General features: G+C 58.2%; 1 protein-coding gene across 1 annotated transcript; it reads right to left on the bottom strand.

Moving 5' to 3' along the window:
* Positions 1-410: 410 nt before the first annotated feature.
* SERPINA3 (serpin family A member 3) lies at positions 411-8,478 on the bottom strand. The gene is made up of 5 exons (XM_058740590.1): positions 8,400-8,478; positions 6,629-7,282; positions 4,472-4,745; positions 2,121-2,271; positions 411-823 (listed from the first exon to the last, which is right to left on the bottom strand). Exons 1-5 carry the CDS (start codon positions 8,476-8,478, stop codon positions 620-622), a joined length of 1,362 nt encoding a protein of 453 aa, XP_058596573.1. The 3' UTR covers positions 411-619.
* Between the last annotated feature and the right edge of the window lie 9,773 nt (positions 8,479-18,251).

Genomic DNA, 18,251 nt, shown 5'->3' with positions numbered 1-18,251 from the left:
AAAGCAACTATTCTCCCTGGATTGGGCATGCTGGGGGGGCGCGGTAAAAGGAGGCATCCTGGAGGAGAGAAGGCCCGGGAGCCAGAGGTCCAGGGGCTATGCCAGATGTGGTCAGGGTTGGGGGTGGGGGTCCATGCGTAGACACATCTGGGCCCAGGGGAGGGAAAAAAAGCGAGACTGGAACCCGGGACAGGGGAGCCCACAGAAGAGAACCAGGCCACAGGCTCTCCTCCCGTCCCGGGCCTGAGGTCCAGGTGGGCTTGGCCACGAGTGCCGCAAGCAGAGGGGCCCACAGCCTGGGTGAGACTGAGCCCGGTGGAACGTTCTGGGGCTTGGCCCTTGGGCACAGGCAGCTGCAGGGCCGTGGAGTCAGGCAGATCAGGGTAGAAAGGCACAAGGAGAGCGTCCAGTCCGAGAAAGGTGGCTTATTGCTGTCTGGAGGTCTCAGAGCCTCCGATCAAAAAGTCCACAGGCTCCCTGTGCAGGTGGAAGCCACCAGGCAGAGTCACTGTCACCGTCTAAAGGATGAGCCAGGCAGGGCCTGGCATGTGGCTCCTTGGTGCACAGAGGCCAGGCTGCGTCTGGAGACCCGGGCGCCCGGCACCTCAGAGGGGGGGCCCTAGGCTTGATTGGGGTTGGCGACTTTGCCCCAAAAGAGGATGTCCTGGGTGTCTTTGCTGAGTACGGACAGCAGAAACGGTCTGTTGAAGCTCACAGTGGTCAGTGGGCCAATTTTTCCAGACATCAACATAATTTTGCTTCCCGTGGCCGCCGCTGCTTCCGTGCCCACCTCCGTCACGTCGAGCACGGTCTTGTGGACCACCTGCGGGAACGCAAGACCGTCAGCCACCGTAGATGGGGTGGGCAAGAGGTGAACAGCCTGCTCGAGAGTCCCGAGGGGGCATCTACCCTGGCCTGTCACTGTGCTGCTCAGCCAGATCTGTTTGTTTGTTCCTCCCGACGACCCTGTCAGCGGTCTGGCACAGACCCAACGCACAGATGCACAAACTGAGGCTCAGGGTCATGGAGACACAGAGGAAGGGCACCCTGATCTGAGTGCCTCTCTGTCTGAGTCCAGGGACTGTGCTGCCCCCCAAAACCACTCCATATAATGTAGAGGGAGGGTCAAGGGTCATACGAGGCATTTTTCTCGCAAGCAACTTTCTGGCAGCTTCTCGGCCTTGAAGCAGCCGCCGCAGACATCCCTGCAGACAGGAAGGGCCCCACTGGTTTTAGCACCTCTCCTGCTCCATCTGAAATGTCCTCGGGCCCCTTGGCGACTTTGGGTGTCATGGGGCTTCACATCCCTGGACCACACGGGCCCCTCTGCACACATCTCTCCATCACCGCACCCTTTGGAAAGTGGGGCGCGGAGGAGAGCGGAAGGCTCAGACGCCCTGCTTCATCTGGGGACCTTGTTTCCAGACGCGTAGTGCAAGGGTCCCTGTATTCTCCTTTCACACCCTTGGGGCATTTCCATCACCATTGCCCCGTGGCTGTGATTATCTAGTGCCTCTCCCCTCCTCTGCCGGGCACTGCACACTGGCCAAGAACCATCACCCCCGTTTACAGATGAAAAATCGAGGGCTCCAAAAGGTGGGGCACGGGGCGGGGGGGGGGGGCGCCTGGGTGGCTCAGTCGGTTGAGCATCCGACTTGGGCTCAGGTCACGATCTCACGGTCCGTGAGTTCGAGCCCCGCCTCGGGCTCTGGGCTGACGGCTCGGAGCCCGGAGCCTGCTTCGGATGCTGTGCCTCCCTCTCTCTCTCTGCCCCTCCCCCGCTTGCACTCTGTCTCTCTCTGTCTCAAAAATAGTATAAACATCAAAAAACCATTTTTTTAAAAAAGGTGGAGCACGGGATGGGGTCCACCTCTCATTCCATCCCAGCGCTCCCCCACGCGTGGCTTCCGCGTCACATTGTATGGCAAGGGGAGGTGGGGACCGGCTTTCAACACGGTTGCAGCCCAGCTCTCCCGGGCTTGCGCAAGTCCCGGGGAGGGGAGCCGGATAATGAGAAATCCGGTGACTTATGCAAATTCAAGAGGACCCAAACGTCCGCCCGGCCTTTACCATTCGAGCCCAGACATGGAGGAGGAGTCGCGTACAGTTTAAAGACTCACCTGGGAAACTGCCAGGTTCCTCTCCCCCGTGATTCCCGACAGGTCGGCCTGGTTGGTGAAGACTTTCGTCACGCCCAGCTGGGGGAGTATGCTTTCCAGATTATAGCTGCTGGAGATGGAAAACTTGGGCAGGTACAGGTTGTCTATCCACCTGGGAAAAGAGAAAGTTTAAGGTGAACCTGCCTGACCCAATGCTCACCTTCTCCCGCCTCCCAGCGTGGTCTTCCCTGGTTTCCTTTCCAGCCACCTTGTTGGAGGTAAGTACTCATTTCCTCAGTTTCTTCTTCTTTTTTTAAGTTTATTTATGTATTTTGAGGGGGGAGGGGAGAAAGAGAGAGAGAGAGAGAGAGAACCTGAGTAGGGAAGGGGCACAGAGAGAGAGAGAGAGAGAGAATCCCAAGCAGGCTCCGCACTGTCAGTGCAGAGCCCAGTGCGGGGCTTGAACTCACGAACCGTGAGATTATGACCCGAGCCGAAATCCAGAGACGGACGCTTAACCGACTCGGCCACCCGGGCGCCCCTCTTTTCCTCAGTTTCTTGACCCCTTGTGCCGACTCTTCTTAATTCATTAATTATCCATGCACATCTGCGAGGGCCTACGTGTGCCAGGCAGGGGGCCAGGGCCGGGGCCGTGGCGGCACCCGTGCCTGCCCTGGTCCTCCCCCGCAAGCTTGCAGGACAGCGGGAAACACACTGTCTCCGACAGGGATTCCACAGGATGCTCCACGGGCACCAGGAAGGCTTCCTGTAGGAGGTGGCGTCAAGCCTGAGTCCTGAAGGGGAGGAAGGAGCTCGCTGGGTGGAGACGGGAGCAGGAGGCAGGTGGATGGACTCGTAGGAAGGCAGGAAGGAGAGAGGATGCTTCGCAGAGTGGAGGGAGGCCTTGGTGTTGGGGATGAGCGGCCGGGGCTGGGGCTGGACGTGAAGGGATTCTATTCGAGGGGATCCTGGAACGCGCAATTGAAGGCCCCCATCTTGGCTGTCTGGCGAGCTCCCCGAGGGCAGGGGCTGCTTCTGCTTCTGAGCGGAACTGGTGGGAGCAAAAGCTCCCCACCTTCACACTTCCCTCTGTCTGTTTATATCCCTCCAGGCTCTTGTCACCGCCTGGTTTTACGGTTGCCAGACGTGAGGAGGCTGTGTCTCCCATTGAACCTTGAGTCCCATGAGCAGGGAGGATATCCATTTCTCTCCAAATTCATTCATTCGTCCATCCAGGCAACCATTCATTGACTCACCCATTCCTAGCACCCATCATGGCCTGGGAATGTGCAGAGGCGTATATTTCCTCAGCGCTTTGTAAATTAAAGGCGTGTGATGAATATCCTACCCGTTGACACCCGATCATCTAGCCCCTGCCGTGCAGCGGCTATTTGCTGTTGGAGGAAGGAAGCGTTGCAACCTGCAACATGGGTGAGAGAGCGGGGTCCCTGTGTCGTGGGGCTTCCAGGGATCTGACCCGCGACTGCCGCCCCGTGCCCCCACCGCGGGGACCGGGCCCAGGACGCTCCTTGCCTTGCTTGTCCCCTTGACTTTGGTCTTCCGCATTCCGTGTCCCAGCCCGTCTCGACCCTCAGGTTGACCTGGCCCCTGACCACTTCTCAAGCTTATTGCGGCACTGGGCTCCTAACAGGTCCTCCTGCCTCCATGCTTGTCCTCGACGGTCAGTTCTCGACTCAGCTTCCTGGGTGGTCTTTTTAAAACAGTGCTCAGGTCACTCCCTCTTTGGCGCAGATCTTGCCATGACTCCACATCGCACTCAGAGGAGGGAGAGTTGCGGTTTCCCCGGCGTCTGCGTGGCCCTGCTTGACCAGAGCCATCCCGCGGGGCCCCCTGACTTCTCCTAACTCTCACTCTGCTCCAGCCTGTCTCGCCTCACCAATCGTCAGGCAGACCAGGCTTTGCACGGAGGCTCCGCACTGGCCGTTCCCTCTGCCAGGAATGCTTTTCCCTAACATACCCACAGGGCTCGGTCCCTCACGCCTGGTCATGCCGATGCTCAGATATCACCTGCTGGCGATCCTATTTCAAATCACTAACCACCTCCTGGTGGGTTCAGTGTTCCTAATCATTTTACCCTGCTCTATTCTCCACCCCCACACCTTCATTTCTTCAGGTCCAACATACTGAACAATTTACCTATTTAAAATTAGTGCCTGGCCCATCGTAGCTGCTCAATTAACCTATGCGATGGAGGAGTAAATGGGCCAAGGGCAAGGTAACCCCAAGCCCCACGTGTGCTGGGACCGGTTCTCCCAGCACTGCAGCCCCCGCCGGGGACATCAGGGGGGTCCCGCGCGCTGGGGACACGGGGAGTGGGGGAGAGCGACGGAGGAGGAGGGAGGGGCAGTCACCTCAGCCGCAGCGAGTGTCTCCACCCCCTCAGCGTCTCTGGCTGCAGCACGGCCTCCACGGCCTCCATCCTGCCCTCGTCGGGGAGAACGAAGAGCGCGCTGTCGTTGCTGGCGTACTGGAGCTCCACGACGGTGCAGGCCAGCCGCTCGTCCCGGAAGTAAGGCACCGCCACGTCCTCGAGGTCCATCATGGGCACCGTCACCCTCCTCCTCTTGCTCACGTGGAACTTCGCCTCGAACGTATTGTGGGGGTCGAAGGGCGTCTTCCATTTGGCTGAAGGTCAGAGGACTCCGTGAACACGGGGCTGCCGGGCCTCTACCCCTTCTCTGCCCGGGTTCCCCGGGGGCGCACCGCCAGGCACCCCACACTGGCCTCTTAGGGGCGGCCCTGCCTGGGGCGGCCAAGCGGGCGGGCCGCCGGAGACAGGGGTGAGCCCCACAGGTCGGGACGGGGAAGGGGCCGTGGAATGAAGATCCGGTTCATTGTGGTGAGCGAGACACCTGCCGGAAGCCGGGACGAGCAGGTGCAAGAGAGACGGGGAGGGGTCAGGGAGAGAGGGGGGAGGGGCCCCGGAGCGCTGCCGCCGGGGGAGGGATGGGAAACCCCTGACCCCCTGAAAGGGACAACACTCGCAACCGCCAGTTGGCCACCCGGTCTTTGGCCTCGCCCGGAGGTCCGCACACGCGCACAGCCTCGTCAAACGGGCTGAAACGAGGGGCCAAGTGGGGACGTGAGGGCAGGGCGGAGGTCAGCCGAGGAGAGGGCACAGGTCTCTGTCCCCAGGAGGACTGGAGCACTCAGCGGGGTGGGTGGGAGCTCCTTTGCTGGGAAAGCCAGCCCCCCCCACCCCTCCCCCACCCCCGGGCCTGTGCTTCATTGATAGAGGCACCAGAGGGGGGGGGGGGGAAGCCCACCGGCTGGCGTGTCCCTGGGGAGGAGAATTTGGAGGAGAAAATCCTTGGACAAGGCAGGGTGGTAGGAGGGGAAAACACAGGAGACACAAAGAGCAGACAGGGCGCATCCGGCCCACATTCGTTTTATAGAGAAATCTGGTTCCGCGCCTTCACCTGCGGGGGCCGGGGACCCAGCCAGAGCCCCTCCTGCAGACTTGCTGTGTCTCCCCTCAGCTCTTGTCTCTCAGACACCTGATGGCTCCCTGCCTCCATGATCAGGCTTTGGGTCTCATCTGTGTTTTGTCCCCATTGGGACTGCTGCTCCCCAAGCTCTGTTTGCACTCCGTCTCTCCCGAATCTATGGGCTGAGGTCTGTGTTTGCTGGGTTTCTACCCATGGGATGGGGCACTGGACCAACCAGAATCTGGGAAGCGGTCCTGGCTGGGATATTGCCCTCCCCCAAGGCGCTTCCCCAGAATGGTGACCCTGCTGGTACCACCCTCAAGATCATAGAGGATTGGGGGTGCCTGGGTGGCTCAGTCGGTTAAGCGGCCGGCTCTCATTTTCAGCTCCGGTCATGATCTCACGGTTCGTGAGGTCAAGCCCCGCGTCGGGCTCCACACTGACAGTGCAGAATCTGCTTGGGATTCTCTCTCTCCCTCTCTTTGCCCCTCCCCTGCTCTGTCTCTCTCTGTCTCCCAAAATAATACATAAACTTAAAAGAAAAGCTTATAGGGGAGCATAAGCTCCCCTGTTATTACAGAACCCTGGGTTGGCCAGGCTCCTTACACACTGTCTTCCTGTGTTCATGGCCCCCAGACGGGGTGGGACTCCCAGAGGCTGAGTCCCTGGGCAGGACCCAGTCCAGGTCAGAATGGTCCCACTGGTGTGGCACTGGCAGAGGGCTTCTAGAGCATGTCCAAAGGCATCTTTTCAAGGAAGAAGCTGAAGTGCCCACCCACCCAAGAGTGACTTGAAAGGGCAGCACCTGCCTTCTGGTGAGCAGGCAAGTTTGACTCTGACTCAGTCCAAGGGTTACTGGGCCCGTCCCAGCATCATTTGGAAAACCCATGCTTACAGGCAGGGAGGGACCTTGGTGCCGCGCCTCCTCCCCTCCGCCCACCCCGGACCAAGGGCACCTGCTGTGTGAGGGTTTCCCTAATAACACGGTTTGCTACACCAGGCCAGAGACGGCCCCGTGGGAGCAGAACTAAGAGATCAGATCTGATCCGTTTCCTTCCAAACCCCAAGCCGGGCACTCACCTTTAAGGAAGATGTAGTTCACCAGGACCATTGCTGTGTGCAGGTCAAGGTCCTTGACCAAGTCCGCAATTTTCCCCTGGGTCCTATTCTTCACGAAGTCGTTGATAAGCTTCTCGGCGGCAGCCGAGTCCTGGAAGTTGGTGGAGAAGGCCTCGGAGGCGTAGAGCGCCCTGGCATCTTCCCTGAACTTCTCCAGCAGCTTCAGCCCCTCGCTGACAAATATGGCATTGCCCACGCTCAGCTGTAGCTCGTCACTGGGCCGGCTGAGGCTCTGCAGAAGGTGCCGGAAGCCCCGGTGGATTTCCGTGTTGGGGGTCTCCGTGAGGTTGAACTTGAGGCCTTCGAGGATCTCCGTGAGGGTGGTGCCACGGGCCCCCAGGGATAGGAAAGCCAAGGCGGTGGAGATGCTCAGCGGGGAGAAGATGATGTTCTTATTGGGGGTCTTTGAAGCCAACCGCTTGTAGAGGCTGAAGGTGAAGGCCGTGTTGCTGGAGGCCAATCGGAGGCTGTCCAAGGGTGGCCCCGTGTGTTGGACCTCCTGGGTGGCTATCTCGGGGCCAAGCCTGCCCCCCAGGAGGCAGCGGACAGCGGGGCAGAGCCCAGCCACCAGGAGCCCCAAAGCCAAGAGGGGTGACATTCCAACTGTCCTCAACTCTGGAAAACAAAGCTCTTTTAAGTCTTGGAGGGCCCGATGGTGTCCCGACCGCCTCCCCCTGCCCCCCCCGTGTGGCCTGTGTTCTAGTCTCTGCCTCTGTTAGCTTTGTGAAGCGATGGAGGGGCCCGGCTCATAGCAGGTGCGCCTCCCCCCACACGCCACCCCCAACTCTGAAACTACCAGCTAAGCCAGAGCAACGATTCCACCGGGAGAAGGAATGGAGGAAAGATCAGAGAGAGGGGGGGTTCAAAGCTGGTGACCACAGCAAACAGGATTATGTACCTTCGGGCTCTGCCCACTCAGTCCCAGAGTCCAGAGGAGAAAAGGGCAGCTTCTGAGATGGGGAGGGGGGCTGGGGAGGGGAGGAGAGGGAGGGGCGGCCGAGGAGGGGGTTGAACCTCTTTCCATTGAGAGGCCCGGAAACAACTTCAGACAAGCACCAGGGGCCGTGGCAGTTGAATCACCTCAACACTTTGTTTACCCTTCGGCTGCTGCAACCGTTTCTTTGGAAGCGTTAAACAGCCCAACCCCTACCCCCCTCCCCCCTTCCCAAATTATTTCTGGAGAAAAAGAACTTTGTTTGGGCAAGTTAGCAGGCTGGCTCTGTTTCTGAGCAGCCCGTCCTCTCGGTTGCTGCACAGACACAGCCTGCCTGTCTGTTTGGCCGGGGACGCTGGAGGGGAGAGGAGCCACGAAGCAGCCCCCACCGAGACCGCGTGGCCTCTGCCCGGAGGGACCCCGTACAACAGTTCTGTCTGCGCCACGAGGTGAGGGCAGTGCCCTGTGCCAGACAAGGGGAGGCCCCTCGGGCCCCTCGGCGGAGTTGGGGCCCTGTCGGTCCCGAGTATGGGGGTACCCAGCTGGCTAGAGTCAGAATCCAAGCATATTGGAGGCAGAAAGGGCCACAGAAGCTCTCGTGGTACGCTTTGCAGGGGTGAAGACCCAGACCCAGAGAGAGGACTTGTCCTCAGAGGGCGTGGCATTCGGGGCCAGCGCCAGAGCCGTCCCTGGCTCCCTCCTGGCTCCCTCCTGCCTCCCAGGCTCCAGGCCAACGCCTAGAACCACCCTAGAAAAGTGGGTTCCTTTGCTCCCGGCACGCACAGCGTCACGGATTACCTGCCTCTGAGCTGGATGTAGTCAGCCGATCCCAAAGCCGCCCGCCCGGAGTGCTGGGTTTTCGTGGGTGCTGACACATTTATCCCTGCAAAGAACTCCTCCCCTCTCTTGGGAAATGTTGGCAGGGACACCCAACTGTTCCGTTTTGGAGTGGGATGGCCAAAGAATCATTTCTGGTAACCTGGGTTTATTAGGCCTACTGGAATAATCCAGTTACGGGAATGGTTCCTAACTTGTTCCTTTAAAAAAAATAATAACACCCACCCACACACGCGCCACAAAAAACAACTTTCCTTTTCCACTGTTATCTTTTACGAAATACTCGTTGAGGAACGTGTGAAAACCCAGAAAATATACAGAAGGGCATGGGAAAATACTCCCCCCCAGTTTTCATCGCCCCGCTAACACTGTGCTGTATTTCTTTTATAAGGTCACTTTTCTTGGATAGGTGTAGGCATGTGATGTGAATCTTCATACGCAAACTCAGATGTATACTTTTAAATGCAACACCCCGGGCGCCTGGGTGGCTCAGTCAGTTAAGCACCCGGCTCTTGATTTCGGCTCAGGTCATGATGTCATGGTTCGGGGGTTCAAGCCCCGCGTCGGGCTCTGCACCGACAGCACGGAGCCTACTTGGGATACTCTCTCTCTGTCCCTCCCCTGTTTGTGCTCTCTCTCTCTCAAAATAAATAAATAAACTTACAGAAATGCAACACTCTTTTCTTGCCAGTAGATTGATTTGCGTTTTGAAGCACCCCTCCCCCACTCGCAGATCGGGGGTGTTGGTCTGAGGACCCCGAGTGCGGGGAAGCACGTCCATCTTTGGCAAGCTCTTCTTCGTCCTGGGGTTCTGCCACTGAGAGCTGTTGTCACCTCGTGGTCTCCTCGGATCTCTCTCGAACCCCAGGCCTTTCTTGGGCTCATGAGAAAACCTTCCCCTTGATCCCTCATGGCCCCAACCCCCCCTCCATGACAACCTCTGACAGACTATAGGGTTCCACGGAGCACGGTTGGGAAACCACTGGCTTACCGGTAAGGATGCGGCTTTGGTGAGCCGTGAACCCGAGTCCTGAATGTAACCTCGCCAGCTGCGTGGCCTCAAGCAAGTGGGAATCCCTCAGGCTTAACCTCCGTGTCTCTAAAACGCTGAGAGCAGCATCTTCCTGACAGGGTGACACCAAGGGTAAGTGTCATGACATCGAGTGTCAGCTCCTTTAGGACCAGATTGTACCATGCTGTGTCCTGCTGGCCGTGAAGCACTGAGGTCGCTAAGAGTTCTGGCCCCATCGTCCCTGAGATGGTGACCTAGTGCCCTTTTCGGTTCCAAACACTTGCAGAACTGAATACATATTTTATTTTATTTTTTTATTTTTTTGAGGTTTATTTATTTTTGAGACAGAGGGAGACAGAGCACGAGCAGGGGAGGGGCAGATCGAGAGAGGGAGACGCAGAATCCGAAGCCGGCTCCGGGCTCCGAGCCGTCAGCCCAGAGCCCGACGCGGGGCTCGAACTCACGAACCGAGAGATCACGACCTGAGCCGAAGTCAGATGCCTGACTGACCAAACCACCCAGGCGCCCCTGTCCCTTTATCATGTTGAGTGTTGTCACTAAACCCTGGTCCAGAGAGGCGGATCTGGGGGAGGGGAAAAATTCTAGCATCTAATCTTGTGACTTGCCCAAGGACCCCTAGCTGTTAAGTGGTGCAGCTAGCAGAGGTTGGGCAAAACCACCCCAGTGCCAGATCCAGCCCCTCTCTGCCTTCCCATGCTCCAAAAAAGAGACAGAGAGAGAGAAAAGGGGAGCATTTCCATCCTTGAACATAGGAGGGAAGATGCCGATCACGGGAGAATAATTCTCACACGGGTGCTGGGGCCACTATTTTTAGAAGGCATCGCCTGTCTCTGGATCCGTGTCGGGAAGGCGGCCTCCTTTATGTGGGACGGGGTCCCAGCTGGATGGGAGCTCTGTCCCTGTCTGTCACCACCTCCCACCTGTGGCCGCGGATGGGCATGTTTTTCGGACTTGAGATGGACCCAGGTGAGCAGCCCTAGGGAAGCTGACCCTAGGGGGTCAGGGCCAAGGTCTCCAGGAGCCTACTTCCCAGCCTCAGGAAACCTGCCGGTGCAGAGCAGAGACGGGCAGAGGCCGGAAGTGGTGCTAGGCTTTGGGGCCTGCACGGCCGTGCCTGTGGCACCTGCCTCCAAGGGGAAGACGTGGAAGTTGTATGTCGAGTGCTCAGCCCCAACGCTGGGGCTGGCGGGTGCTCCCTCTGTGGGACAGTCACCCTTCCCGTCCCCGCCACGAGCCGTCGGGACGGGATTGACTTGGGTCTTGCAGGCTCGGCCATTCTGATGCTGTTTACTGCCTTCTATAGTTACAGCCTTCTCAACGTTTCTTCTGATTCCTGCCTTGGTGCAGGCGATTAAAGAAAACCGTAGGAAAAAGAGTTGTGTCCCCACTTGGGCCGGGATTGCAGATGGAAAAGAGTATACTTCTGGGGCTCGACGGGCGCCGGGGTGGATGGTGGGAATCCGAGGGTGTCCCACCTCCGCAGAGCAGGGAGGGACCGATGCCAGTTCCTTCCAGCAGAGAGTTTCTTCCTGGAGGCTGGAGAGGCGGCGCTCCCGGGAAGGTCCCCGCTCGGCCAGTCCCCTCTGGCGTCACGGCTCTGTCACCACGTACTGGCTGGGTGACTCTGGGCTAGTTACTTCACCTCTCTGAACCTCCTTAGTCGATCGTAGCTCCGGAAAGAATTCGCAGGAGGAAGAAATGGAATACTGGCTCCGGTCCAAGCCGCAGAGCAGGTCCTGCCTTCTCCCTTCCAGGCGGAGGGGCCCCTGCTCTCGGCTGGCAAAGTGCACACGGATGTCCCGCTGCCGCTCGCTGTCTGCGTTGGCGCTGACCCGGTTCTGTGCGGCTGGGGAGATGCTGGCTGCAGATCTCAGGCCCCTTTGCAAAGTCCCTTCGGCACCACCGCCCTGGCTGTGCCCCCGCGAGTCCCCAGGCGCCCGCGGGGGTATTTGGCAGAGTAGGGAGAATGCCCGCCTCTGCTCTGCGAGCTGCTTGGTCATCTAATGCTCCTCCTGTCCCTTTGACGAGGGAGCCGCTTGCATTCATCGGCTCGCATTCCGGCCAGGCCCTCCCCGTGACGGGTGGCGGCTGAGAATTCCTGGTGAACAAGGACTCTGAGGTCAGAGCAGCCCGGGCCCCGACTTACCACCCACACCCGTGATGCACACCAACCTTTCCGAGCCGCACACTCTCCCTCCACCCCCACCCCCTCCGTGGCGAGTGGGGCAGGAAGGCCCTTCTCACGCACCTGTTCACTGTTTTCCTGTCGGTCAGTCCTGCCGTTTTTTATTGAGATGCCTCCATGAGGGCAGTTACTCTGCCCGATTCTGGGGTCACAGTACTCTGGTCACCCTAAAGATGTGTCCTCAAATCCTCTGATAACACTCCCTTCAAGAGCCAGAGTTTAATTACCCGGCCCTTGTGTCGGACTGGGGGAGTGACTTACTTATTTGTAACACGGAGAATGCGGCAGAGGGGGGAGGGTGTCGTTTCTGAGAATGGGTCATAAAAAGACAGCGGCTTCTGTCTTGCATGCTCTGTCAGTCTGTCTGTGTCTCTCACATCCCCCACCCCCCCCCCCCCCGCCACCATGGGAAGCCGTGTCTATGCAGCCCTGCAAACAGATCCGCTCTGAAGAGCAGAGAATGAATCCGGACCTCCAGCTCCAGCCCCTGTCCGGCCTTCAGGAACGGCAGCCCCTGGCCCGGGGCCGGACTACGAGCTCAGGAGGGACCGTGAGCCGGAACCTTCCAGCTCGGCCTCTCCCAGATTTCTGACCCTTAGAAACTGGGAGGTAGTACACGGTTGTTCCCAGCCGTGAACTTTTAGGGTGATTTGCTATGCAGCCAAGATGAACCTCAGTCCACATCCTCGACCCACTGAGCTCTTAGGATCCAGGGAAGAGAGCAAACAGGGAAATCCGAATATTATATAAGGGAGCAGTTTCAGCTTTATACTCCAACCTGTGGCACAGGGCTGGTGCCCCAGTTAGCCGGAGTTCCTTCTCGCTCCCTGTTTTCAGGTAAATGTACCCATTCCTCCTTGGCCCACAGAGGCCCAGGCGCCCACACACGCCTCCTGGGAAGGTTGGAGTACTCTATTTTCCATCTGAGGAGACTGAGGCACAGAGCGATGCAGTAGGTTCCCGGTCGCAGGGAGCCCACACTCCTGCCCTCTCCGAGACACCGAGTGCCCGTCCTGGCTGGCCCTGGCGGTACACCCACCCCAGCCTCCAGGCTTTGGCCGGGCTCTGTGCCAGCCCGTGGACAGGTCCCGGCATTCAGTCTGGAAGACACGGCTGGCGGCCCGGCGGTGATAGGTTTCTGATTTCAGCGTCAAGGGCTGTGAAGGTGGCCGCAGGCTGCAGAGCTCCGTGGCTGAGGGGAGGCCCTCGCGCACCCCCCGCTTGCTCCCATGCCCCCCTCGGGCGGCCTTGTCTGGCCTCAGACCCTCTCCCGGGCCACAGGGACTTTCCATTCCCCTGGCAGGGGGTTGTCCGCCGGCCTGTTTCAGTCGCGTCCATCACCTCGCACCTCTCACCTGGGGTGCCGTGGCTCGTTCCAAGTTTCCAGAGATTTCCAGTGAGCAGAATGAAGACACCAGTGCCTGCTTGGCGTCTCTCCTTAGTGACGTCTCACCCTAAATAGACCCCCCGTCCCCGCTTCCCCACAGTCTTCCCACGTCCCAGTACAAGGGGCCTTTAGCTCCCCAGCTCAGCCAGGACCTGGGGCCATCCCCGTCCCCTCTTTCAGTCCCCTCCCCTGCTCTCTCTCTCTCTCAAATAAATAAATAAATAAATAAACATTAAAAAAAAGAATATGAGTCTTTCAGGGCACTCTCCTGCTTGGAGCCCTGCTGGCCTCCTTGTGGCCTCCCTGGTGCAGAAGCCCCCACGTGGTCTGGCCCTGCCCACCTCGCGGCTGGGACAGCAGACAGCGGGGGGCCCGAAGCTCGCTCCTGGAACACAGCTGGCCCTGCAGAACCCACAGCCCCCAGCTTGTACCAGGAGAAGGGAGGGTTTCGGCTTCCTTTACAAACAAGGGAACCTCCCAGAACGTTCTGTCTCGGGCTTCAGTCTGATGCAATCATGGGTGAGTCCGCACCTTTGTTACACTTCTGCCCGCACGTCGTGTGGCAGGAGGCCTCCCCTGGTCCTTCCTGGTGGGACCGACCCTCCTCTGACTCGCCCAGATGTGTCCCCGCGCCTCTTCCCCTGCTATCCCTGTGACTGTCACTTCTCCCATCTCTGCCGTGAGACCGTTGGCTTCTGGCCAGTGGGGACGCACTTGCAGCTCTCTACAGATAGAGCTGAGAGTGAGCAAGCAAAAATACCTCCAATCCCTCTGGGGCATGCTTATCCTAAAAAGTGATTTATTACCTGGGCTTCTTATTAATCGGGGCATCCTGGATGTTATCGGCAGCCCCCCCCTGCAGGGCGTGTAAAGGGGCGTCCCACCCAAGGAACAGAGAAGTCTCCGGCAGTGACCTGAGGACTTGCAGAGGCACAGAATCCTGTGGAACCAGCTGGCCATCCCCTCATTCATTCATCCAACGAGAGTCCACTCCGGGCCAAGCCCCGTGCCAGGCACTGGGGTGTAGAAATGATTCAGGGCCCTCACGGACCTCGTGGTCTATAAAGAGACCCAAACACACCGAAAGACGGTACCTGTATGGCGTGGAAGGTGTTAGGAGGAGGCATGGGGAGCTGGGATTCCAGGGCCGGGCTGGGGGGGCATCCGGAATGCTCCCCAGACAGGGACCTCTGGGCAGAATCCTGCGGAAGTGCTCTTCGAGCCGTCAGAGTAGACGTGAGCTCCTAGATGCACCTGGGCTTTGTGTTTTTGTTACCTGGCTGTTGCCCTGCACGAATTAGCTAGAAAATCACCTAAAAGCAGAGAGCATCTGGGCCTGTCTGCCCCTGGAGCACGAAGGGAGCACGAAGGTCTGCAGGCACTGAGTCTGGTGGGTGGCAGCTGCAGAGAGGAGGGGGTGCGGGGGCCTGGGGCCCGGGCCCAGCAGGATAACCCTGAGCTGTCTTGTACCAGGAGCAGTGAAGACGCAACCTTTGCACCCGCATCCGAATCTGGAGGGGGCGGGGCTTGTTAGATGCCCAGCCCCAAACCTTTCGATTCCTTGGGTGGAATCAGGAATATGAACTTTCTTTTTTTTTAAATTTTTTTTTTCAACGTTTTTTATTTATTTTTGGAACAGAGAGAGACAGAGCATGAACAGGGGAGGTGCAGAGAGAGGGAGACACAGAATCGGAAACAGGCTCCAGGCTCCGAGCCATCAGCCCAGAGCCTGACGCGGGGCTCAAACTCACGGACCGCGAGATCGTGACCTGGCTGAAGTCGGACGCTTAACTGACTGCGCCACCCAGGCGCCCCAGGAATATGAACTTTCAACCCGCTCCCCGAGTTATGTTTGAGAAACGCTTCTGCAGGGTCCCAGCTGCCTCGCTTGCCTGATTTGCTTCTAACCTTCAAACAGCCTGGCCACCGGGTGTCATTACAATCGTTTCCTCTGTGCAAGAGAGGCGTGGCCTTGCTGCGTGGGCCTTGCTTGCCCACGACCACCTTGCTCAGCACTTGTGGGAGCAGAGGCTCGGACCCACATGTCCCGACCCACCTCTCATACTCCTTCACCCCCCACTGCCCCCTCCAGATCCACCTTCCCACCCCGGCCTGGGGCCCTTACCATCTGGGAAGGAACGAGACACGTGATCAAATCCACAGATGGTACCCGGCAGCCCCTGTGGGAGGCTGAGGGAGGAGCAGGGTCTCAGAGAAAAGACTCTGGGGGACCCCCACCCCCGACCCCCAGGCATAACCGTGAATGCTCAGCTCTCAGTATAATGGCGTTGGATCAGCCGCTGCCCAGCCACCGCTCGCCAGCAGGCTGGGTGTGTGCGTGCACGCGTGTGCACACGTGTGTGTTTGCGTGTGCAGACGTGTGCACAGACAGGTGTAGGTAGGAGTGTCTCATTATCTGTACTCCGTGTGTCTCCGTGGAAAATCACGCTGGATTCTCCCAAGGGGTCCAAGGACCCGGAATTTGGGGTCTGTAGCTGTTGCTAACTTAGTGCCGCCTCCCTCCCACCTCATCGCTTGTGGAAAGGTGGGAGATGGTCTGTTTCGGGGTGCGGTTCCGCGGAAAACTGGAGAAGGGCACTGATGTCACCTGTTCGCCATCCCCAGTCCCTTGCAGCAGGTGACTCTCTGACTTTTTGTTAACTGAGACGAAACTTGCAGAGGGTGGAGAGCAGTGTCAGGCACGTGGCAGATGGCTTCCAAGTGCTACCTGGTATTATCACTGTCCCCCCCCCCGCACCCCCCCTCCCCCGGCCGCCAGCACCTTGCACAGGGACACGGGTGTTGGTGGAGGCGCGAGACTCAGTTCTGTGAACAGGACACACTCTCCCACCTGTGGGTCGTTGTTCATAGTCCTTGCCAGTTCCATCCTGCTTCTCCCTTGGATCTCGGCTTCAAGGCCACCACCTCGGAGCTCCCTCCAGACCCCCGGCTGCAGAAGGTCTCCCCAGCTGTCTCTCTAGGTGCCCGTTCTCTTCCGTAAGTGGCCTCCTGCTTCTGTCTTTACAACCCCGATCCCATTCCTATCCCTTCATCTGCTTTTCTTTTCTTTTCTCTTTTCTTTTTTGTCACATTTTTCTAAAGAAAACAACTTTTTACGTTGAAATGGCTTGAGATGCATGGAAAAGGTGTAAAAACAGTGCAGAGAGTTCCGGTGACAGAATCGTCTTGTGTAACCTTGGCATATTCATCGACGCGAAGACGTGAACGTTGGCATGGTGCAGGTTTTTTTGTATCTCACCAGTTTTTCCACCAATGCCCTTTTTTCTCTTCCTGGATCCCGTCCAGGAAACCGCATTACATGTAATTTCCACGACTCCTCAGTCTCCCCCGGGCTGTGACAGTTCCCCGGGTGTCTCCGGCTGCTCGGGCTGCTGCTCAGAAGACCACAGACGGCGGCTTGTAAACAGCAGAAATGTACTTCTCACACTTCTGGAGGCTGGAGGTCTGAGATCAGGGCCAGCGTGGTCAGATGAGAACCCTCTTCCCGGTCACAGGCTTCTGGGCGTGCTGTCCCACTGGAAGGAGTGAGGGAGCTCTCTGCGGTGCCTCTTATAAGGGCACAAACTGCTGGTCGCCTAGGTGGCTCAGTCGGTTAAGCATCTGACTCTTGATCTGGCTCACGGTTCATGGGATCGGACCCCGGGTGGGTCTCTGTGTTGGCAGTATGGAGCCTGCTTGGGATTCTCTCTCTCTCTCTCTCTCTCTCTGCCCCTTCCCATCTCTCTCTCATGCTCTCTCTCTCTCTCAAAGTAGATAAATAGATAAATAAACTTAAAAAATATACGTGTATATACAAATGCCATTCATGGGGGCTCCGCCCTCGTGATCTAATCACCTCCCAAGGGCCCCACCTTCAACCCCATCCAGTTGGAGGTTAGGGTTTTGACCACTTAGTCAGGGTAGTGGGCGTCAGATCTCTCCACTGACCATGACTCCCCATCCCTCCCTGGGCTCTGTTTGTAGAAGCAAGTTGCTCAGTCAAGCTCAGGTTCCTTTGCACCCAACACCAACGAACACGCATTGTTTACTCTTCTTTCCTATTTTATTCTTTGTTATTTTTTTATTTTATTGCCTGTCCACACAAGAATGGAGCCCCACCAGGGCAGGGACTTTTGTGGTGTTCTTCACTTATTTCCAACACCCCGGACGGTTCCAGATACACAATGGGCATTCAGTAAACACCTGTGGACGAACAAATTGTCCTCGCCAGTTTACAATCCTATTTATCTGGTTGTTTACCTGGTTATGGCCAGAGCCCGTGTCTGCTGGACGCACCGCTGTGCCCCTGTACGGCTTCCATGCCCGAGTCCCCTTCAGCACCCACAAACAATGGCCTTTGGGTGAAAGAGCTAAGTAAGCAAGAGTGGGATGGGCAGGGCTGCTCATTGGGTGGGAAGTGTTTCCTCTTGGAGCCCAAGGTCATTTTTCTGGTCTGAGTCTCTGCAGAAGAGGTGGGGGAAGGAGTCCTCGGCTTAGCATGGTCCTCCACATTCTGGTGGCAGGGGGGTCGCAAGGGGGAGGTCCTGAGAGTCCATGTGGCCGGAGGGGGGGAATAAAAGTGCGTTCCCAAGAACAAGACTGACTTGGCAATAGCTGCAGGAACTCAAAGGTAAGCGACTGTCACGGGCTACGTTGTGTCCCCCGCCAAGTTCATTTGTTGAACTAGCCCCCAGCACCTCAGAATGTGGCTGTACTTGGAGGAAGGCCCTTTCAAGAGGGGATTGAGTTAAAGTGAGGCCGGTCGGGTGGGTTCCGATCCACTCTGACCGGTGGAGGCCGCGAGACGGAGGAGGAGGTTAGTACACCGCGAGGGAGGACCATGTGAGGGCACAAAGAGAGGAGGCCATCTGCGAGCCCAGCCAAGGAGAGGGGCCTCAGGAGGAACCCGGATCTCAGACTCCAGCCTCCAGGACAGTGAGAACATTAATTTCTGCTGTTAAGCTGCCCTGGTCGTGGTACTTCGTTACGACGGCCCTGGCAGCCTAACACAGTGGCTAAGAAAGAGGGTCCCGAGGAGGACGGTCATGCCTGCATGTGAGGTCCCGCAGACCCATTCATCCCCGTAGTTCACCAGACAGGATGGACGAGGCCAAGAGAAGAAAGGGTTGGTGGGGCTCCGGGGGCGCAGGTGTATGGGTGCGCGCGCGCCCCCTAGAGGGCTGAGTGGGGGTTTGCGCTTACGTGCCA

Source organism: Neofelis nebulosa, chromosome 7 (genome assembly GCF_028018385.1).
Source record: "Neofelis nebulosa isolate mNeoNeb1 chromosome 7, mNeoNeb1.pri, whole genome shotgun sequence".
Classification (NCBI taxonomy): domain Eukaryota; kingdom Metazoa; phylum Chordata; class Mammalia; order Carnivora; family Felidae; genus Neofelis; species Neofelis nebulosa.
Note: the sequence above shows the minus strand (reverse complement) of the source record. Positions and strands in the feature narration are given on the sequence as shown.

What these genes read in the sequence shown, in the direction of transcription:
- SERPINA3 (XM_058740590.1), bottom strand. Translation starts at nt 8,478, where the DNA reads ATGTGTCAGCACCCACGAAAACCCAGCACTCCGGGCGGGCGGCTTTGG. An exon ending in GAACTACATCTTCCTTAAAG is followed by an intron (nt 4,746 to 6,628) that starts GTGAGTGCCCGG and finishes TCTGACCTTCAG; the next exon opens with CCAAATGGAAGACGCCCTTC. An exon ending in GGAACCTGGCAGTTTCCCAG is followed by an intron (nt 824 to 2,120) that starts GTGAGTCTTTAA and finishes GCGTTCCCGCAG; the next exon opens with GTGGTCCACAAGACCGTGCT.